At 39.1% G+C, this 24,451-nt stretch overlaps 1 protein-coding gene across 1 annotated transcript in view; it reads right to left on the reverse strand.

Annotated features, from left to right (window-relative positions):
• The window catches only part of NCKAP5 (NCK associated protein 5), a 388,365-nt gene extending 367,794 nt beyond the window's left edge, over window positions 1–20,571 (reverse strand). The window contains exons 1-2 of the mRNA XM_067299354.1: window positions 20,357–20,571; window positions 237–365 (exon numbers count right to left, since the gene is read on the reverse strand). Coding sequence (XP_067155455.1) covers window positions 237–305 — 69 coding nt within the window. The 5' untranslated portion in view covers window positions 306–365; window positions 20,357–20,571. The remainder of the gene's footprint in view (window positions 1–236; window positions 366–20,356) is intronic.
• Between the last annotated feature and the right edge of the window lie 3,880 nt (window positions 20,572–24,451).

The following is a 24,451-nucleotide window of genomic DNA, read 5'->3' on the forward strand; positions in this document are numbered from 1 at the left end:
TTGTGTAAATCCACTAAATCCAGTGACATGCTTCCATATGATAACATGTTTCTATTTAGGATGCACTGCAATTCCTCCAGCAATTTGGCTTTGGGAATCTTAAAAATCACAAAAGGCTGTGATATTGTGATGACTAGATAAACACTTTTAAAATGTACATCATTATGAGTACTACTTCTTTACAACTATACTTTTACGACAGAAGATATAGTCAGTAAATTAATATTTATTCTTACCACAAGACTGCTGTCCAGAGAAAGTCTTTTCCCAAATTCCCTTTTCTGTAGCTGTCTTTTTCTCTCCATAGCTGAGGTTATTTGTTTTCCTTGTGATCTACTAGAAATGTCAGACTGTTTCCAGCATCACTGAAAAAGAATTAAATGCACATTTCAATATCCTACTTAGCAGTTTCTGTCTTTCATCATTAACTTTGTAATAACCCAGCAGTTAATGAATTTGCATCTATGGTAGGCTGTGTTCCAGGAACAAGTTTTCTGTGCCAAAACAGCTAAACTGTCCAGACAGAAATATCACCAATATGTTTGGGTCACTTTCTCAAAAAAAAAAAACAAAACCAAAACTACTACTACTGTCTTGGTTGTCTTTAGCATTACATCCCATGTTTTTGTAGTCCCTTTTTAACGGGGCTAGGAAATAGGTTTGCAGAGCCAATGAACTACCTGGGGTCAGGGAGGGGAAGGCGGGAGGGAAACCGTTCCTTTCATTTTAATTGCACTCCTCCGTAAGCTGTGCTTGTTGGCACATCTGTGCTGCTACGATGATGTACAAATTTTGGACCTAATCCTGAAAAGTTCTAAAAGCTTTCAACTCCCATTATCCTTAATGAGAGACAAATGCCCTCAGCACTTTTCTTGCATTTTTAAGGTCAAAGATTCTGCTGTGATAATCAGAAAGTCGTACTGCCTGAGCAGAATGGCCAGGGAATTTCACCTAGTAAATCTATAATGGAAGGAATTAATCTTTCCAATTTTGTAAGATTTGGTTATTCCTGGATGAGATTTTCTAGAAAATCATGCCAACATTTACAAGTAACAACTACCAGCTCTATCTTTTCCTAAACGTTCCTGATGATGTACATATTTTAAAGATTTAACTTGTATTTTAGGAATGTAACATTTGTCATGCATGATTCAGGAACACAGGCAAGTTACTGAAGTTATTCGGTATTTATGATGCAGTAATAGAAATCAGAATCTAGCTTCAATTATGGCAGGCAGATCTGCCCATGAATGTAGAACCTAATACAGGAATTTTCTCCTGTAGCTCGTAGCGACTACATTTATTGTGTCAGGGGACAACATCCTATAGCTCCTCATCTGGGTTAACTCTCACCAAGGACAACGAACTTTCACTGCAAAAGAACTGCAAGAATTTGTCCACAATTTTTAGTCAAGATTGGTTGTAGAAGCCTTTTCAAAAACGTATTCCAGCAAGGCTCTGATATTTATATAGTGCTACTCAGTCTAGAGTAATTCACTGCATTTGACTGAAAAATAAGACTAAGCAAAAGGCAAACCTGCCTAAATATTTCAAATCCCTTTTGCTCACTGTGAACCACCCCTGCACTTGCAAGCAGCCACGCGACTACACCATGCATGAACTGTCTGTAGGGTAATACAGCTGGCATTTTCAAAAAAACCTCGTATATGCCCTCCAGATGTGTTCATGTGCCTGCGGATACACTTGACTTATCATGAACCTGTGAACAAGCCCATCTGTTATTGTGGCAGTATCAAGAAGATTCGACTACTCCATTTTTTCCCCAAATTGCCCCATAATGGTCTGCCACAAGGACGCAGAGGCACCTGAGCGCAGGCTGAGCAGGGCTGCTCACAGCGGGAGCAGGGTGCCCCAGGCCGAGCCTCCAAGGCCAGCTGGAATTCAAGGTGCTCCCCAAGGCAGGCATGGTGGGATCAGCAGGTGGACATTGCAACGGGGACTGTTCTAGTAGAACCTTACCCATGGCGAAACCGTAACTGGTCCAGCTACCAAGCTGTCCAGTGTTAAATCCAGTCGTCTATTAAACCAGCCACTGGTCTCTCTTACACTTGCTTTGTACTTTTGGTTTACACTTATGGAGAACTAGAATTCAGCATATTTTCTCCAAAACGCAAATAAATTAGCCTCTACACACATAAATCTAAACACCACATACAATGAGAATTGTGTACACACATTAGTGGGAAAAATCTCAGTTATTCCACTGTGATTATTCTTTTCTTGGTTTTTGTTTGCTTTTTTTTTTTTTTGCAGGGTTATCTGTAAGCCCTTGCTTGCTTTCTGTAGGACTGATCCTAAAGCTAAAAGCATTAATTCAGATAATGAGGAAGCATAATGGTGTGCTATCACATAATTACCATTGTTTCCTGATTAGCTATCGTGTCTCAAAAGAAGTACTACAACAGATTTTAACAAACACAAAGGCAATTTATTATACTGTTCTTGTGAGGGTGCCAGAAATTAGCACGAGAAAGAGTTTATGTAATCTTTATACCATTCTTTTATGCATTCGTCATGGCTAGAGAGCATGACTTCCACAAAGGGTGTTCCTGTTGATCAGTAAGCGCAGAACCACTTAGCAGCCAGCTAGCGAGAGCTACAGTTGGAAGAATTATCCCAGCAGAAGGTCAAGCATTTAACATGAGTAAATGCCTGAAATCTCTGCAGATATTTGGCAGAACAACCCCAAATCCTAATTTTACTTAAGAGAAAGGATTATTATTCCTATAGTTTATATGCTGTTCTGCCTTGGGCATGTCAAGAAGTGGATTTACCATATCCCTTATAGCCCTACTTTATACACTACTCATGGGCCATCAAGGATCTCTCCCCAGAGAGTTAACAGCCTAAGGCTCCACCCAGTTAAAGGTTTGAATCAATAGTATTTATCAAGGAAGACAGCACAACACATCACATGTATCAACACATACTGGTGCCTCAAAATACCCAGCTTGGATGTCTTTAAAGAAAACTGATCATTACAGTGAAGTAGCACTTAACAAATACAGAAAAAAATTCCAGCTTGGATAGTCATTTTTGTACAGCATACTTCTTGCACCAGAGAAAAATGAGCCTCCTAGGTTGTCCTCTGAGAAATCTACAAACCAACCAAGAGACTAAAAATAATTCAAAATGGAGATAGTACATCTCCTGGAGAGCTCAGCACAGAAGAATGGCTGTCCAGGAGGAACAGTCTTGAAATGTAAAAGCCCTGAGAATCAGTTTGCCCTATCATCAGAAATACTATTTTTGTATTACCAAGAGAACAGGATAGAAATGTATCAGCTTTCTTTGACCAATGTACTTGTTGATCTCTCAGACGATGTCTTTACAGCAGAGACCCCTGTGATCAGCATTCAGATCTTGACTGTTCCGTTTAGCTTGGCCGACTTGTGAACAACTGTGTTGCCACGTCACTGCTGATTTCTGGTGTTTCGCTGACACTGCACTGAGGTATGCGTGCTGCTGAATCTTTGGGGCCACATCTTACAGTTCTTTGTGCTGCAGTAGACCTTCCCAGGGTAGGACTCTTTTCTAAAGAACTATAGAGTTCATCTGTGCTGAGTCTATAGGCACTCAAGGTAGAGGCACTGGGTGTTTAAGCCTGTGTCATGAACTACAGCCTAAAAGAAAGCAGATCCCAGATGTCTGCCTAGGGTCTCATTAGTTTTGCACTGAACTCAGGGAAGAAAGGTTTGTATGTACTTGGAAGAAAGTCTTGGGGGAAGACCTAAGTGGGATCTTGCTTCTATATGGTACTCCCGCACTGTTCATACAGCCAACAAGCCTGAGGCATCTGCATGATCTTAAAATGCAGTAATTTTAGTACTCAATACAAGAATGTTCATTACTTCAGGAGACAGCTCTAAAACTATGCCCTGAAGAAATGATGTGATTAACATAGAAAAGCACTGTCTATAATCCATGAAAGAAACTTCTTGGATTATACCTTCTTCATTTCTAGTAGCAACGAAGTGTGATTGATGTATATTGCTTTTGCAGATAAAAAGTATAACATTATACTCCTCAGATAAGCATCCAGGATATTTTCAGACAGTTTGAAACTGTGCAGTTACATTTCAACAGAGTTATGCCAACATATGCCAGCTGGGGACTAGCACATAGTAAATCTTTTCATAACTGGAAATGGGTTGTATTTATTTTTCTCTCTTCCAAATTAGTATAGATTTAGCAGTTATGACAGATGACAAAAATGACAGCTCTGGAAAATAATGTCTTTTTATTTATATTCAGAATAGATATAATGCAGTCAGAGAACAGGGCCTCCCCACCCTCTGCTTAACATACCTTAACACTGACAGGCAGCAAAATACCTGCAAGGCAGTAACACGCTCCCACAAGAGCCCGTTTGTCTCTCTGAGGTGTCAACAAGAGGATGGGGTTTGTGAGGAGGACATCCAACTTTTAGGTACTGGAACGAGGCCAAAGTTACACAGTGATCACAATTAAACACTTTTTTCTACTTGGACAGTTCTACAGGTTTGACAGCCATACTTTAGAAGTGAAACAGAATAACCCAACTGCTGTTATCCCTCAGACATGACAGGGAAAGGAAAGCAACACCACTAGCATAGGTCAGCAAACACCTATAAGGAAGTAAAAATTTTTATCCATGTAAATGTTCATTAGAATGAACAGGTGATCTGAAGGTGAAAGATTTCATGTCTCGTTACTGATCTCCGGAGTGATTCAGTTTCTTGAGAACCTAATTTAAAATGTACCTCCCTCCTTATCACGCAGTTGACTCCGCCACTGCAGAGCTGCCTTTATTATGACAACCCTGATACCAACACCAACGTGTGTATGCTTGGTTTTGTTGTGGTCTTAGTAGGAAAAGGAGTAGAAAAAGCTTTAAGTACAGCATAAATTGTCTGGCCCTTCTCAGAATTGGAAGAAAAATGTTCCAGAATTATGGACCTGATGTGTATTCAATATATCAAAGATTGTTCAATTCCATAAAATCACTACCTTTGTCTTCCCAGGCCTGGGCCTGTCAGAAATCTGAGGTTTGTACTAAGTTTTTTGAGTATTTCTTGTCTTTTCAAATAGACACTGTTAAAATCATCAGAGCAGTACCAGCAGAAAACCCCACCTTTGCAAAGGATGAGAAAATTCTGCCTCATGATTAAAGCTGAGCCATGAAAATCGTTTCATTACCACACCCTTATCACTCCCTCTCATGGTATTCAGCCTGGTCATGACTTTCAGTGATGAAATGAAAAAATAATTCCACAATTCTCTTATGAGCTGATGTTTCAAACTTCAACACTTGGGAAATAGAAAACTATAGCAATATCTGCATTTATGCAACCTGAAACTTAGCTAAACATTTTTTGTTTCACCCGCAGTGTATTTCATAGCAATGCCGTAAGCACAGCCTGCCTGGCTAATGCTCAATACACCCAGGTATTTGCTTAGACTGGTCAGCAGTTTGTTAGCACTAACGCATGCACTATACATTCACACCCACTGGATTAGGTTGTTATTTAGATAAGCAAGCTGCATTTTTGCAGAGAAGGAATGTGCCATGTGCTAGCATTAATGAGTTAATTAAATTAGAAAAATTCCAATGCAAGAACCTAAAATGCTTAGATGAGTAGAATACCATGGGAATTACAAGGCAGCAAACACAGCACTACTGTACCATCCTGCCTACATCTCCGGATATTCTGACTGGCTTTGGAAAGTTATATTAAAACAAAATATTTCAAATCAGTCAAACTATTCAGTTGGAAAAGGACTCATTACTAGTCCTGTTTTTTAGTCTTCCATTGGGATAACTCTTTTTGATACATTCTGAACTTCTTACAACCTTTAAAACCCTTCCAAAGGATGCAGTAACTGTAATGGTAGCATATAGACCCAAGCATTTCCTGCAAGCTACTTTGTGATCCAAAACACTCCCTAATCCAGTAGTCCTCTAACTCTGGTTGCATCCTAGTCATCCTTAATGCCAAGATAAAGCATCCCCAGGGAAGCAGGGGAAGCGTGGGGGTGAGACAAGGAACCATCTCATCTTTGTATGACACTGATGCATGGCAGTTTACAAGGAAAACTGAAGGTGGACAAATCTGAGGGTCAATGTGGCTCCCTTCCGTCCTCACCCCAGCCCCTTGACAGGGAATCAGCAGAGCACACAGGATGGTCTAATATCATTTTTGACTGGTGATTTCTCTCTGGCAAGGAACAAGCTCTTAGCGCAATGTGCTAGAAACACATCAATTAAAATTAACCATATCAGCTACTAAATTACAGCCTGTATAAACCACAGTTTTCTTTATGCTTTCTTCATGCAGACAATCTTCTGTTTATTCTCCCAACAAAACAATCAGTAAACCTTTCTACAGCATTGCTCCTAGGATTTTAACAAGTTAAGATTAAGGGATGAAATTCAGCAAATCTATCAGTATGCTCAAAATAATATAAATCAGAAAATAAAGAATACGGCTCTAAAGATGTTATTACTATGACAGCTGTCAAGATGAAATGCATGGAAGCAGTTCAAAGATTTATATCCTGGTATCTCATGAGGTTAATTAAATGGATGCATGTATTCATTTAAGAGGATAAGGTGGGTTGCAGTAACATAAAATGAGAGGGCACAAGATTACGTTCTTTCAGCAGTAACAAGAACGGGTTGAACTGATATCATTTCCGTATTCTATAATAAGCATGATTCATCTGATGCCATTTTCAGCTCTCATTTTCTTTCTGGCAAAAAAAAAAAAAAAGACTATGAACATTTATAGACTAACATAATCAAAGCTTTAACCTTTTCAGCATTTTCTATTTTGATTAGCTGTCCAATTTTATCATGGAGTTCCAAGGGCCATGCTGCAGGGAGAAAAAGACTAGCCAGTAAATTATACCAAAGAATGCTAAAAAGGTCAAAGGATTACCCTTCCCTGTTGGCTTTTAAGGAACACATGAAGCATTCACATCATGCAATAAAATTATTGAGACAAAAATGAGGAAAGATAAGCAGGCAGAAAGCATGAATCTGTTGTCAAGACAGCAAATGGTAAGCAGAGAGAAAAGGATATATTACAGTGTTATCGTCAATAAAAAGTCAGATTATGACAGTGATGTTTGTGTATCCTTATTTCCACTTGTTGCACTGAAATCAAACCCTTGTGAATGCTGAGACCTATATCCAAGAAAGGGATATTTAAGCAAGGTTGAGGCTTTTCAGACCCAAAGCTCCCATTTCTTGAGTGAGTGTTCTAATCACTCATTATTATATACTACCTTTTACTATATACTATTATAAATTATATGATATAGATTATTATACGATAAAGATGGATTCCCTCAACCATTTAGCCTCTCCCAGCTATGTTTTGCGACTCAGACCGCTAATCTGTAAAAGGCACGCTCTGAACCCAGCTACAGCATCAGATACCTCTGGGGACATCAGCACTGACTTATCTCACTTGTGAACCACAACTGAGTGGTTCAGGTGTCAGGAACAGGCAGTTCCAGACACCTGGAGAAGAACTACTCCAGGATCTGAGGAAATTTGACTTGTTATCATTCAGACACCTAAAGGGTTACATGAAGATTTTGAAGTTCAAAAACAAATGTCCCATAAGATGCCTCAGGCATTTTGTGGTTTAAGGCTCGTAAGATATGAAATGCTAGACACAGCTTCTCTAACTTAGCACATCGTTATTAGATCTAGCTTTCTCTTATGGTAAAATATTGATTTTTATCAAAATGTTAATGTTTTATCAAATGTTAATGTTTTTATCAAAATGTTAAAAACTAAAGAGAGGTCTTAGTACACAATATTTTAATGTCAGTACATAATGGGATAGCATGGGAAAAATTACATTGCAACTCAGCATTTGAACTATATTAGTTTAAAAGAGTTTCAATACTAAGTTTCAAATTATATATCAAATTTCCTGGACATATAAACAAGCACTTTTCCATAATTATGATGTTTTTAAATATATCTATTTCTAACACAAATGAGCTACCTAAGAAGCCCCTGGACAAAACCCTCACAAACATTTTTGTGAAAAGAAAAAAAAACTTTCTTGTCACAATTTGTCTAATACAGTCAGTGACATGGACTGAAGGGATCAACATTGATTATACAGTCCACATTCCAGTCACATTCTTATTGTCCAAGTATCATGGCTGGCTGGCAGCAGAGCGCCAAACGGGAATCTCATTAGGTTTCACACACTGAATTCCAAAATCTTCACCAAAGGAAGTTGTATCTGGTTCAAGAAGCCAATGAAGATGATGTACCAAGTTCACAGGTGTTCATATAATGTTTTGCAAGGTTCAGATAAATGCCTTAAATTAAAACCAAAGTCTGAATTGTTTTAACATACAACTAAGCAGAAGGAAGAATTTAAAATATACAATCAAGATTCCTACATACTGAGTTTGATTCACTGTTTCCTCCATGCTTTTCTTTCACTGGTGTAAATCAAGGCACTGCTAGTCTACAGTCTAACAGTTTCAAAGCAACAAGTAAGATCTGTATCAAGATCTCTATTGTTAGCAAACTTAGGTGGACTACCAGCTCAATTTTTGAAACTAGACCTAGTAAACTAGAACTAGGTGCTTGTGAAATGAGCCCAAAGACCCCTTCTTCTCTGAGACAGATGCACCACTTCTGCCTACCCATGTGTTCTACTTGTAGTCCAGAGAGACCCCCTAAAAATCATTAATTCTTTGTGCATGTTCAGCCCTTTCCAACAGTATTGCTAAAAAGGATGACAGCTGCAATGGTCACAAGGTGGCTCAGGGATTTGAATACAAGCCCATCAGACAGACTAAAGAATGAACACGTTTAGGAGCTTTTTGTCACTATTGCCTCTCTCATTTCTGCACTCCATGCATCTTTTGCTATTAACATTGTCTAATAGTAAATTTTGGTGAATGAAAGCAGTTTTGTCATATGAAGTGTCCCAAATGAATGTTACTTGGTTTGCTTCTCCCAGCAGCAGAGCTGAAGGCAATGAAAGGCCATTTATTTACTGACGAATTCCAACTCATGAACATGAGGAATAATTACAATCATCTTAACTTAGTGACAACGTTTGGACCTCTGTTTTCACTCTATAGAGCACTGGACTACATTGTAAAATGTTCACATGGCTTAAAGGAAAACTCTCAATATAAAACAAGTAATGCAAAAACATTTCCTCAGTTAGTAGTAGCATCTTCAGCGGCCACCTGTGCAAATCCTCCTCAGATAACCACTCATTTGCATCAGAGGGAATTTTTCAAAGTCTAGACTGCAGAATTTGTTTCTAATGAATCTGGGGCCTTGTGGGTTGTTATACAGTGTCTCACATTTCACCTTGCTGTTCAGACACTCCCAAGGGGCCAGGGCCTAACTTTACATTAAAGGCAATAACTTTACAATGAAGGTATTCGTTCAAGAACAGCCCAGAAAAGAAGCTGAATCAAGCTCATAATCCCTCTTTGTCATATGAAAAATATGGGAGAATAAAGCACAATGAAATATGCATGATCCCTCCCTGATCTGCGAAAAGGGTAACTGAGAAAGAGCTCATTTTGTATATCCGCATATGCTGAAAATAGCCCCTCCACACCACCATGGCTAAAGTCAACCCTGAGTAAGAAGAGGAGGGGAAAGACAGTGACAATCTCTTCCAGTGACAGCAAAAACAAAGTTGAGCCCATGGTTTCAAAGAGGGGACTGTGGCATGGGAATGAAACAAGAACATGCAGCCTCATCAGACTGAGCAGCTCCAGGTGCTTCCAGCGGAGGACACCATGCATATTTTTATTTCTCATTTTTCTGCCCCAAATACTTTTGCTGAGACCTGTTAATTTGTACAGTTAAGCCAGCAAGAACTACCCCTGCAGTCACCTCTGCCTTCTGTGAAATGTAGAAGAGTGGTGGTACCAGAGCAGAGTTTGCAGGTGCCAGAATCCACAAGCTCTGGTCCTTGCTAATGTAAGTTTGGGCACTAAAACCCTTCATGTGGTTCCCTGACTGTTCAGCCTTTGCAGAAGTTAGAACAAGCCTACTCTAATTTCAGCCATCCTAACATTACCAAAGGATCAGACTCGATGGACTTCAGGTCCGGCGCTCCCCAACACACTTCAGTGACATTTCTTCTCTCCTTAATGCTTGACAATAGAAAGACAACAGAGTACGACTCAGCTCTACTACATCCAGTTCTGTAGTGGGATGTATTCCCTATATATCAGCAGACATACATAAAAAAAAACTCCAGAGAGATTTCTCTGGCCAATTCAAATTCACTTCATTTTCCTCACACCCCACAGTGTGTACGACTGTGTAATATCAAGACTGTAAAATTAAAAGGAACAGAGACACATTGACAAAACTCCATCTTCAGCTTATGGCCAAGAAAACTATTGTGAAAACATAAAAATGAGTGATATTCTGTCCTCATCCATACCCACATGGACGGTGACAGAATCCTCAACAATACTGGCATGCTGAGCAGTCCTTCACCTTTTTTGCTCTGTAATTCTAGAGAGATCTCATCTCAAATGCTGAATTCTGTTCTAGGCCAAAAGGATATAGACAAACTTGATGGAATTCAAACAGCAGCAGTAAAGATGATTAAAGTACTGACGTGGTGGGGAAAGATTAACAAACCTGTTTATTGTAGTTTCAAACACTGACAAGAGGAGACTAAGATGGGAAAGAATGAACATCTACAGAAGTTTGAGGGATGTAAACTAACATCAGAGACAGTGAGGAATTGATTAGGGTATTGACAACAGGCTGAAAAGAAAACAAGAGGGGGAAATGATGTTGAGTATCTGAAGAAATTACCTAAAGTGAAATCCAATACAGACTGATTCCTAGAGAACCAGTGCAACACTTGTCATATAAAAATAAGGGTAGATAAAGTTCAATAAAGCACACTGCAAGTGATGCTGCCAGGGATGAGTGATCTGAAGAGACTGATGGGGGAAAAAAAAAAGAATCATCTCTTCTCAGTGTCTCTTTATAGGTTGCAGTGGTTGATCCATATTAGGGACTATTAGACTGAGAGGCTTTTGCCTTTGGCGGGGGGAGGCACAATATCCTTCCCTCCATGCAGTCAGCTGCTTATGGTGGCTTACTTCAGTTTCTCAATATGAAGACTGGCTGTCACACACCAACTTCCAATTTTTCCATCTGCCAGAAACTTCATAAAAATGTAAATTAAAAAAGTTCGTGAATCTCCCATTTAAAACGTTCATAACTCTCCTATATTTTATGTCATCCTACCAATCTTTAACTCATCTGCACTCAGTTCTACCAAGTGAAATGTGAGAGAACATATAGTCTGCCATCACAGATAACATTGGGATTATGGATATAGTAATATCCAGAAAATATTAGAAAGAAAGGAGGCAAAATAGTAAAATTCTCTCATACCTCTCTCACTCAAGTGTCTCCCTGTTCAGAATGCAAACTAAAAATCATTAAACCACCAAAAGTGACACACACACAGAAATTGACATTTCAGAAGTTCCTCATTCATAAAATTTGAAAAATACTTTTGTATGCAGTAGCAACTGTTAGGTTGCCATAGGATTCTTCCACTTTTTCTTCTAGAATTCATGCTAATTACTCAAAATCAATACAGCTGTTTGGCCAATAATTTTGGCTGATACAAAACATAATAGTTTTAGCAGGGAAGGGGAAAGAGTTAATACACTTCAGCATGTTTTAAATAATACATTTTGAATTTTCAACTGCATTTTGAGACTAAATGCAACCTTTTAAGAACTTCATTCAGCATGAGGTTTTTTGGTTTTTGGTTTTTTTTAGAGGAAATAGTTTAGGACATAGGCAAGGAGGAAAGAAAGAGCACTTAGTTCACTTCAAGTAGACCCTAATCATTAACCCATATTTTGAGTTGGATCCCTGTTCTTCTATGCGTGGCTTAGGCTGATTCACTAACTTCCTCTGTTTTAGTTTCTCCACTATCCTGTAAAGGTAGCAATATATGGTATATATATGTTTGCTATTTATAGAATAATTCCTCTTTGACAATGACTTTACCAGTGAAACATTCTATTAGTGCTGCTGCTCTACTATTACTGCGTTCATCTACTGTATGTGTACGTCACTATTTGCCCAAACAGGAGAATGATACTTTCTCCAAATTCCACATGATGCAGCAAAAGAAATTCCATTCTCATTCACCATGTTCTGTGAAAATTAATCTTATTGTACAAATGCAGCTAGAACGGAATTTAACTCAAAACAATGAGGCAGAGAGGAGTCTGTTACCACCCAACTGAAAGCACCTATCTAGTCAAGCGAGCCAGATATCCTAGGCTCCCTCTACTGAGAAAAAATAGGCTCCCCTTGAGAACAAAACAGGAGCCATTAAAGCAGCATGTTTCAAAAATTTTATAATAGGCCCCTTTTTCTGTAATAGTTGGGGCCTGAAGCAGGATGCTGCAGCCCTTAGTGCTGCTCACCTTTGGTCTTCTCTGCCTGCTCACAGCAATGCTACATGTAGCTACCAGAGAGAACAGAACTTATAAATGGGACTTGAGGAAGAGGAAAGAAAGGAGAAAGCCAGATGGAGTCTTCACGGCCCCACGGATATGTCCTAAGCCCACATGAAAGAGTCATGGGACATTACTCTCTTCTTGGGTGAAGACCCTTTGAGTTGGGGTTAATTTCTGCTTTGCCTCACCCCTGGGTGAGCCAACCCCTCTCAGCTGACTGTAAGGGGAGCTAAGGGAACCTAGTCTCCTAATGTTGCTGGTTAAGCTAGATATTCTAGAAGAGTCACAAGTACACTCCCCAGTTACAAGTTCCTGAACTATGCAGCCAAGCTCTGAATCCCCTGTACTGCACAGTACACAAACCTGGAGCCCTGGTACAGAGGAATAAGAGCAAAGAAAAACTTGTTTCCACAACACACACTAGCCAGTGGGTGAAAGTAGGACTTTCATGCTTTACTAGTGAGACAAAAGCCATCAGTAAAATTACCTCCCTGCCAAGAGCAAGGAAAACAATGAATAGGATCCGTTGTCATGCTGCCTATGGCTGTGCTTGGGTATCTTATGAACCATCCCTTTCTCAAGGCTGTGCCTAAAATCCTAATCTTGCCTATAAATTCTTATCAATGTCTGTTTAAAGCTTTTTCCTCGTGACAGAAGATTTTTACAGTAATCAAGAAGAAAAACAATTCACTTGATTAAAGATTGGTAAATATAAATGACAGAAATGGTTTCCTATGAACATCATGATACATTCCCAATCAATAACACCATGACAGAATTGGGGCTTAAGGGAGGGAAGTTATTAGTCTTAGTAAATGCACATAATTAAATACCAGACAACTCTAAAGATTCTCAAGCAAAGAGACACGGAGAATGGCCAGCCCAAGACCTTTCAAATTGCTCTACTGGTGCCTGTTTTTTTCCATTCATTTGGTGCTGTCTTGCATTTACTTGTGCAATTTAACCTAAAGGTGAAGAAGATCTTAGTCTCAAATGCCAGGGCTAGCAGCCAGTGACATAACAGGGAACTGTTTATTAAGGTATGGTAGACCAAGTTTCATTTAATAGTTTCCTTCAGTAGCTGTTACTTGTAGATGCTAAAAATCCTTAATGATTTAGCTGAACTTTCAGTAAGTCATTAATTTAGAAGTGTTTCCCATGTGTAACTGTAGTGAGCACCTAGGACTTTTAGCACCAGCTTAATAGTGGTATCAGATAGATCTGATTATTGTTAATTGGGATTTCAGCCTTTCACCTCTGGATCCTGTTCAAACTCAGACCAAGCTGGTATTGAATAAAAGTCATTTCCATCAGCTGACTGTTCAGAGATCTCTGTGAAATACTGCAAGTTGGTAGTGGACAGGTGTCTATATAATTAAAATACACTCCGCAAGCACAGCTGGCACCCTGGAATTTTCTTATTATGAACTAACCTACTCCCCCCAGCTCATAAATGGAAAGTATTCAGTAGCACTGAGATGTCATTTAAAAACAAGGAGGATACAGTGTTCTTTGTTAATCCCATAAACAAAGTACCACTGTTTCTATAGCCATTTTGAATCCCCAGACAAATGCTTTTGTGTGCTGCACAGATATTATAGAGCCTAATAAAAAAATGAATTATATGTAAAAAGTTCATCTTTAAAATCTGATGAAAACCTATAGCCCTGTACGTTGTACTGCAAAATCTCACGGCAAGCAGTATTTACAGCACTCACTATAAAAAAGAAAAGTTCCACACAGTATCAGCAAAGCAGAATCACACAGGATGTCTTATATATCTATGAATCTGCATTAAGTCGATATTCCCAGATAACCACCTAGGACTGGAATAGCTTTTGTAGCCAAAAATACACAAAAGGACTTGATGAGAGACGATATACCCATTCTCCACAGGAGCTGGTTTCTCTGACTAGGAATCAAGGCAACAGTTTTACGTGTTAGTAGGATTTGGGGAAGGGGTAGGGAGAAGAGCACAATGTTTAATGGCCTTGGAATAACCAGGCCCATAAGCTTCAAGGCTTTAACCTGTTCTTTAAAAGCAGAGGTTCAAACAAAGGTTTTGTCAGAATACGTGTGACAAGATGATCTCCATCTTCTTAGCTTTCTTCATACACTAATTGTGCACTAAACAGGGCAGAACACTTCAGGCTGAAGCTGCATGACAGATGCAACCACACAGTATTGTGGGGTGTTTGGAGACTATCATGGAAATCTTTGCAGACTCGCCAATGACTCACATCTGTGTCAATGATAGAAATAAGGAATATGTTTTATGGAATACAAACAATAGGGAAGGACGGTTACATACATGTAAATCCCCAGTAGGGAATATGTGTCCAAGATGTTCACCTCTCTGAAGAGAGCACATGGTTTGGTCTGACCTAGTTCAAGATGTTAAAAGATTTATAACAAGATAAAACACCAGTTGCTAACCTTGGCACTGTTACACAGTAGGGGAAGGACTATGGACCCACCTGAGAAAGGAGCCCTCCTATCTGTGAGAAAACACAGCAGAGAAGAGATTAGTTAACTCAAGGATCGAGTGACCTTAATTTTGTGAGAAGATGAAAAGGGAAAAAAAGAAAACCATCAAAAAGAACCCCACAAAGTTTCCTAATGGTCCTATTAGGGACCTACTAAGTCCTGTTAGTAAATTCCTAGTAGGAATTTTCTCCTATTAGGAGTTATCTCCTTAAATTGGTTTCCTCAACCACTAATTTCCTTTGCAAGTGCCAATTGACATAGGGACAAACATACTGCTAAAGAAATCTCATCATTTACCCATCCATTCCCCAATTTACATGCATTAAGACTAGTATGTTTCTTACACACATTTTGGAATAAAGAGTTAAAAGGCAGAGGGAAATCGAAGTGTGTGGAATCAGTGCAAGCATTCATGCACCCCTTTTTAACAGGTTTCTGTCACACCATCCAGAAGAACATACACATGTATATAAATATGGATATATATTCAGCTCTAACTGAACCACAAAACCAAAAAGTTAAAAAACTGTGAAGACAGCCATTAACAATTTGCAGATGCATGAGACTTATCCAGAAAGGCCTCACAAATCAGCAATGAGGGAGAAGAGAAAGCAAATCATGCAGAAACTATTTAATCAATGAGTAAAGACAATTATAACATCTGTTAATCTTTTGTGTAGGTTATAATTAGATGCTGTGGAGGAGTAGCCTTTAAGGGGGGAGGTAGGGAATCCTTTAACATCTGCTGGAAGGGCAAAGACTGTGCAATAAATGACTTTAAATGCAATCAGTAAAATGAGAGCTGTGCAGAGTTCACAAAAGGCCTGTATAAAAGATTGAGGATAACAAAATATTTTGCCAAAGGTCAACTCCTGCAGCACTAGAGCCTGAATAATGACTGCTAGTTTAGAGGCCACATCAAAAACAAACGTGATTGTACCTCTGAAAAACAATTCTTTTCTCATTTGTGTCATTATAGTAAAAGCACATGCTGTTGCTGTATATCATGTCAGCTTAATGACTTATTAGAGCTGTATCTATCAACCTTGAACAGTTCAGAATAAACAGGTAGCTATGATGTATTTTAGAGACCAGAATTCAGTCTAATTAGACTGATACAGCACTGCGGTGTGCTGTAAAAGCAATGTGATTCTTACTTTAAACAATTAATCATTTGGTAGCTTCTTTAAAAATCCAATTATTTACTCATTTTGCCCTTGAAAACAACCATATGCTATAAGCTGTTACTCACTGAAAATGTGAGTTCAAAAGTGATTTATCCAGTTTAACATGGCCCTCTACTGGCAAAATAACCCCCCATTTTGTCAGATCCAGTGAGCTGAGATCTTACCTTTCACAACAAACGTATACCCTATCTTAGAAAATAGCAGTATAAATCAGAGTGTTAGGAATTTGCATAAATTAAGCCATTACTTAATCTCATCGCTAAAGTTCCCATGCCAGGAGCACTATACTTGCTTTCACCCAGCAGATGCAGCTCTGGCCAGCACTTGAGCACTGCAGAAAAGAACCTAGTGCTGCTGTGCGGTGGAGCAAGTCATTTCAGAAGCGGATGCAGCCCTCTCGCTCAGGTGCCAGGTTGTGCTGTACTCCTCAAGCAGTGCCACCGAATCCAAATAGGATCAATGCACCCAAGTGACTTCAGTTTGTACAGTTAGGTAATACTTAGCACAAGCGAAGTAAACACGATACAGCCTAGCTGCAAAGAGAGTCATATTCAAAACAAAAATGCTAACTACCATCAAAAAGCAACTCCACTACAAAGGAGTCCTTGCATCTCTCTTTTCCCCATCAATACTGAAAATCCATAGTGGTGATTCAACACAGCTACAGCCAAAGCAAAGCGGACAATGAAATTTGCCTCTGTTATTGCATGCAGTAATTAACTCTTCTTATTTGTATTATGTCTCAGTAACAAAGAAACAAAAGGATATGGTAAACTGTTGAATTTAACAATTTAGATAAGGATGAATTATAATAATCAATTAGCACTGTCAAAGAAAATAATCTGTGGCACAGATTTGGTTCTGCACAGACCTATTGTGCGTGCACACTATCCAAGGCTAGTTTGGCTCCGGAAAACAAATAGTGCCCTTTTGTGGAAAGCTTATCAAACATGCAGTTTAACAGTAGCATTTGTTCTCGCTGTGTGTCAATACTAATAGACCATTTTTCAGCAACATAATTTTTATCCACTGTTTTATTATCCAATCTGCTTTTCAGAGTCTACCTCATTCATAGCCTACAGACAATGTGAGTGACAGTTTTCAGAAGCCACTGCTGCAGTGCAGACCACATTTACGTGATTCACCTGAATGCCCAACAATGGAACCATAAAAGATTTCCAAGTATCTTTCAGATAATAGCTATCTAACTTTTCATCCCTAAAACATCATGACTAATTTACGGAACCATCCAAAAATACCTAATGTAATTGTGGTTTCTGCATGCTACATGAAGGGTATCATTAGACAAGAACAGAAAAGAGTATTACGAGTGTTAATGGTTCATGTTCTATTTACACTCTACGGTTATCTTATTTTAGTAATAAAAATGCATTTTAGATGCTAAAACTTCCAAAGGTCTATTAGCAGCTTTGGTACAGATTTTACTCAAGCGTAACTCCAATCCTGCCAGGAGCTGAACACGTGCAGAGCTGCAGAGCATCTCGCCGCATTTGGCCCTGGATGAGTTGTGCTAAGCTCTTTAGCCAACTGGGCTTCCCCTTGGCACTATTGTTCAGTGGGTTTTATCCCAATGTCGGTCCCACTTGTCAGATGACGACAGGCTGGAGCCTGCACTGATTCTGTTTCTTTTCAGATTGCAAGAAAGCCCGAAGAACTGACAGTCTGCTGGCAATTGTCCCCTTTAGCGCCACAGGAGAACGTTATCACATTGTGTGTGGCATCCTCGGGCCTATTTCTCAGACCTGCAGCTTCTACCCAGGAAAAATGCAGCCAGGGCATTGATCGCTCTGCTGAACAGGGATCTTGCTCTATATCCTAATTCGCTATGTTGAAACACAATGTAAAAAGGAAACGTAAATGTAAGAAAAAAAATTTAAGAATGGAAAATGAAAATCAGATCGCCTTAAACTCATCAGGTTGGAGAGTCTGCTCCTGCTCTTACAGAAATTAGCTGAAGATTTGCTCTTGACTAAAGTGGAAGTAGAATCATACCCTACCACTTTACATTTAACGGGACCAGGTTTCTACTTGTTTGAGCTTTAAGTTTCTGAATAAGTACACACAAGTCATTTTATGCACAAGAATAATAGCAGAGAAGTCCATGAAGTTTTCTGAAACAGGTGTACAATTCATATTTATCAGATTAAGACTTGCACTTAAAATCAATTTAAGTGACAAAGATAAGTGGAACCTGATATTTTTGTTTAAATCTCACTTTGTTTTAATTATTTTGAAGATTTTGTAGGCACTTGCCAACATGATTTCTGAATACTTTGCAAGTGTAAATACACTTATCAGCTCACAGTAGAAGATCATCATTACTGGCCACAAGCTGACAGAGGGGCAGAAAGACTGGCCCACAGGAGCCAGTGCAGTCTGGCTGCCTAAGGTCTACTGTTTCAACCTTAAACCCATCCTTTCTCCCCAGGGAAAGGCTCTATCATGATTCTCTGTTCTTCACCTTTAAATTCACTGGAAGCTTCTGAACTACAAAAAGGTCTTTTAAAAGAACAACTAGCTTTTAAAGAACTATGCTTTTTGCTTACTATTTCTGAAGGAGCAGGATGGACACCTAAAGAGTAAGACACGCTGCTCTTATTTAAGCCCCTATTTAAAACCCCATTAAAAAGGCCTTTGCCATTCTCATGGCATGGCATCAAGGCAGACCTAAGTTTATGGATCCTTTTCTTCCCTTTTTTTTTTTTTTTTTTTTAAAGAAGATACGCTTCAGTTCCAAAGACAGACAGAACAGGTCCCAAGTTGCACCAGTATCCTGACATGCCAAACCACATGATAACACCACCACAAAAACAACAACAAAAGACAGACAGGTTTTGATCTACTATAGAAACAAGGTCACTTAAGAGTGGCGTCTGCAGTCATAGTGCAGACCTTAATAGGAAGCCCTAATAATCTATTGCTTCTTAGGGCTGAGAGGGCTTGTAAACAGTCAGTAGCAAGAGAAGCGAAAGCAAATTGATAGTGCTCATAATTAAGGAGGAATCCTCTAATTCTCTTTTATTGATTTGTGCTGACTTACCCTCATGTAGTTGCCAATGAGAGTCTTAGATTTCTGACTGCGTTCTTCAGAAACTTGCTTTGTCTCCACAAAGACAGATCATTAAAGAGAAGAAAACAGTAATAAAAGAGTTCTTCATACACAGTACTGTGATCAGGTTACTCTCTGGCATAGGCAGTGCATCTGAAATGGTAGTAATTTAGAAAGGGCTTCTGATAAAGCATTTGAATGAGAAGCCAGAGATCTGTGGTTTCTTACCAGCTTTTGAAGCGGGTAAACCAAGATTTAATAAGGCATGTCCATGAGTTGGTTTGCCCCTCTGTAAAATGGGAATAACACTAAGACAATCTCACCTAGTTGTTGTAAAAATGAGTTCATTAGTGGTTATAAACACAATTCTGTCTGTCAACGAGCAGGCAGTATAGAAATAGAAGGTTTTTTCACGGCAATTATCAGTGTAGGAATGTTTCTGCTCTCATTTTTTCATTATTTGATGGATTTCTAATGTAAATACACAAAATGAAACAAAAATCACTGTTTCTGATATAATTGACAACTCATTTTATCCTAAAGGCGACAGGTTTTGATTCAAAGCACTGCATGATTTTTTCTTTTAAACCTAATGTACCTCCAGAACTCAAACAGAGACTAAAAGCAGAAATATTAAAGTTTTGCTTTAACTCTACATTTGCATAAAAAACAAAACAATTTTTAAAGAAAACTATGTTGAAAACAAGGAAATGATATTAAAAATTAAAATTAACTTTGAGTTTTTAAATACATACCATGAACCGATAAACTAAAAATCTTAAGAAAGACTAGTCTTTGTTCAGATAATGATAATACTCATGATATTTTAAGAATCTTAGAATTTCATCACTTATATTAACAGAGTCACTTCAGTGTAATCTCATGCAAACAAAAGCCAGAATCATGTTTTCATTTGTCCTTTATTCTATTACTGAAACACACCCAGATGCATGGCTGTAATTACTCCTAGCAACTACATACTTGCTGCTCATTTAATTAAAACTAAACTACAAACAGCAATACTGACACCCTGTTAGAGAAAATAAGCTTTACAGAGATGATAAAAACACCAAAACAGCAAAAGTCTTACTTGCAGCAGTTCAGTCAAAACATGCCAGCCCTGGAGAACTCAGAACTGTAAAAAGTCTTTGCAGTCCAGAAACTCTCTCGAGTTTATCCAGTGTTTATTTACCACGCTTTAAAAGCCTGTGGTTAGAAGAACAGAGTTAGCTTTCTGCACCGTCCACAGCACTACCAAAGTCCTCCAGTAAGAGCAGACCTGAAGTTTGCTGATAGTTGGGTTTGCTGCTGCTATGTAGTTGCTCAGTACTTGTAAATACAAGCTCTGTGGACAAAGTCCCAAATGACATCACAGGCAGCTGCTTATTGTTGAGCCTTTATTAACTGGCTGTCAAAAAAAAGAAAAGAGGAGAGGAGAGGAAAGCACAAACTATCCTCCCTGCAGCACAATTTGCATCTCAGGAGGAGTTGCAGTGCTACACACACAAATACTTCTGTTTACCCTACCGATGTTTTCTTAGAATGAATAAACGGTGTTTGCAGGGAAAACATAAAATTCAGAACAACCTAACCAGTTTCAAAATGGAAAGAGCGCAGGCAAAAAAAAGAAAAATTAAAACTGCCAGCAGAGCCTTTATCAGAATTTTCCCCTTCATTCTCCTAATTCTTGTGTTTATTTAAAAAATATGTAACTCGAGGTGCAGATATGCATGGATTTTAAAGCACAGAGCAGAGGACCTTAGCAAGTTGACATGAAAGCTTCAACTAATTCCTAATTTCAAAAGTCACAATGTTTATTAATAACCTTGATCTTTCCAAGATTTAAGACAGTTCAACTTCAGTTACATTTACAGTATGTTTTGAAGAAAATCCTTGCACTTTCAGAAGATGAAAATATAAGAAAGCAGGAAACAGTGTCAAACAGTTACTCGCTAGGTGATAAGGGAAAAAATACTGACCTTTCCCTCTCGGAGCTAGGAGTCCAAGACTAGATAATGGTTTGGAGCTGAAACACGCTGCCTCCCAGCGAGGCAGAGTGCTCATCTGCGGCCCAGCACAGCCCTAATCCAAACCTACCCACAGGCATTGAGAGTTCCTGCTAAAGAGAAGGGCTGGGAGTCTGTGCCTTCATTTTTCAGAAGTCAGTCCTTTCAAGTCAGAACTTCAAACACCAGGAGGACACCACCAAGGGCTGTGGCGGACGGAGCTGTCTGTTATCTGTGCATGCGTCCACACAAAGAACTTCAATATTGGGAAACACCTCACCACTCAAATCCAAAAACCCTAGATTGCATGTTCCACAAACAACAAAACAGCTGAAACGAGCTCAGAGGTAAGCTGAAGCCAAGTTTTTACAGTGTTTTCAATTGCTACATATGAGAACATCAACCCACATTTCTGCCTGTCTTTACAGAGAGCAAATCACTCTCAGGTCAGATCCTTCACTGATGTAAATCAAGCTAGCCACACACAACTGACACAGCTGAAACAACAGCAATAAGCACTAGCAGAAGATCTTGCTCATGCCTGTAAGAGTTTCATTTAAAAAAATCCGTGGCCTTAATGACTAGAGTACCTCACCTTCCCATTGCTTACCCTGAGAGGCAGCAACGCCCTGCAGTTGTAGCGTCACTGAACTCAGTGCATCAGCTCACACCACCACGCTACCTCTGCTGCTTGCTGCCTCCAAAGCACAGGTTTGGGCCTTCGAAGGAGATCTGTTATAAATCCTCCTCCTCCATTTATTCTGTGGCTAATCAGCCTTTTGCACGCACGGAAGATTGCACAGCGTAACTGCGAGTTATATTTCCTGCCCTGACTCAAACACACGGGTTGCGTTCTGCCTTCCGCTGCACTCAGCAAGGCTTCACCTTGCCCGTTCAGAGCTTGATCTTCTCATCCAGGAAGTCTCCAAAATACTCTGAAGACAAAGTGGACTACAGGAGTAGTAACTCCTAATATATAACACGCAATAACATGAATTCGTCCCAGCTTCTCAAGCGCGATAGTGCAGCTATTCTAATTAAGCAAACATGAATGAGACTGCTCACGTTTACAGGCCCATTAGCCAAGACTTCAGATCATCCCAACAGCAACAAACACATCCACAGGATCAGTGAAAGGGTTAGATTTTGTTTACACCTGATGCTAATTTACAGTATGCTTTCTCAGACCAAAGATCAGATGTATTTTCACCTGCCATTACAAGAATTTATAAACATTAACTGCAAAACACAAGCTAAATTCTTGCTGTCTTAACAGAACTGGCTTGTAACTTGACACTAATGTGGACACACACCTGTAGAAGCAAGGAAGAGTGTACAGATTCATAAAATAAGGAAACCATTGATTTAATAGAAAATGCCAAATACTTCACAAAATAAAGGACAAACTCCAGCTTGTTCCCAGCAAGTATTTGTACAATTTAGTAAAATTTGGTACATACAAACTTCCTAGAAAATTCGGATGCATTACCAGGCTAACTACACCTAGCTGAAGAGGATCAGGACAGCAGATACCCTGCTCAGATCTCTCTGCTTACCTGCCTGTAGAGGCAGCGACACCAATTGCCTGGAGCCAGTTTTTTGCAGACTTCCATCTTGATAAGTTCTACCTCAATCCCTTTCAGAACTGGTGGATCTCATAAAAATAAATGTGCCAAGAAACAAGTATTGAAACGTGTGGGTTTAACTACTAACTTATTCTTTCCTAGGTGAGAATTCCCATGCAGGTGAACATACAGATTCTGCATTCTTCAAATTACAACCCTTATTAAGGGAGTGGCCACTAAATGACCCTGTAAGTGCATTTATCCATCTAATTTCTATTCTAAGTCATCAAAAGATATAGCTACTGGCTGTGCAGATACAGCTTATTTTTGGCAAGAATACCATGACTTTTCTTAGAGCAAAATTCACAAATTCAGTCGTTGACTAGCTACAGGTTGACTGACAAAAGACAAATAATTTGAAGTCATGAGCTACAGTGGTTGCTCCTGGACTGATACACAGTAGGCAGAAATGAGCCATGCATCTGAGGAGCTAATTCAGCTTCACCCTGCCTCTTTTTCGATGGGCAAGCAGATAAGACAAGAAGCAATGAACTGAACTAAGTACACACAGATATTAGCAAGTCCTTTTCAAGTAACCTATCACAGTATAGCCAGTGTCTGTTAAAAAGCCAGTCTCATACTAATACAAAATCCACAGTATCTTCAATATCTTGTTGTCCACGTTTGATTTTCTTTATTATGTTAGTAAGGGAGGAAGTTCCTCCTTACTGAAGATGACAAAAAAAAGACCTGATCTCCTTATAATATACAATAAGCAGATGAGATAAGTCATTTAAACTACACAGAATTTTCCCAGAAGCATTATAGAAATCCCCGCACTGGCACATACTAGATGGATGTGTTCACCCCTTACAAGGGGCAAGATGAGAAGATGGAATGGCTCCTCGCTACTGTAGATCCCACTTTCTCTGCCATTACAAATCCATAAAGCTGAGGTGTGAGGTGAGCAGCCTCACAGCCCATTAAGTTAAAAGTGAGGTGGTAAGAGCTAAGAGTATTTCCAGTGAGGGATATTTAACTGTGCAGCAAGTCCTGTGTGGTTCAATAAAGCTTCAAATGGCTGGTCTGCAGGTCACACAAAAGCCTTTTCTTGCCCTTTGATACTATTCCTTGGGCAAGCAGAGACAAGCTGACAGACTGAAGAGCAATTCAGTCTAGAAGGACTAAACAGCAGGACATTACAATCCCAAGAGATTATAATGTCATATTGTAAAATAAAATAATATAATCCCAACATATTATATTTTTAGTCCACGATAAATACTCAGTTCATTGGAGGGCAAATTTAAAAAGTAAAATAAATCATAGCCTGCAGAATTTGCCCTCCTCAGAGCTGCACATGGTTGGAAGTCTTGAGCTGATTCTTAAAATATCAAAGAAATTACTCCAGAATGACACACCATGGTCCTGAAGAGCAAAATGCCCTTTGAAAATTACTGTTATTTTCACTTTACCAACACAACTAAATATCAGTCTGATAAAACAAATACCTAAAAGCATGTGGGCTCCTCACATGTTAGCACAGTAAACACTTTTCTAAGCTTGGCATAGCTGGCAGACAGGCTAAACAGGTGAGCCGAGTAAAAACATGCA

Source organism: Apteryx mantelli, chromosome 6 (assembly GCF_036417845.1).
Source record: "Apteryx mantelli isolate bAptMan1 chromosome 6, bAptMan1.hap1, whole genome shotgun sequence".
Classification (NCBI taxonomy): Eukaryota; Metazoa; Chordata; class Aves; order Apterygiformes; family Apterygidae; genus Apteryx; species Apteryx mantelli.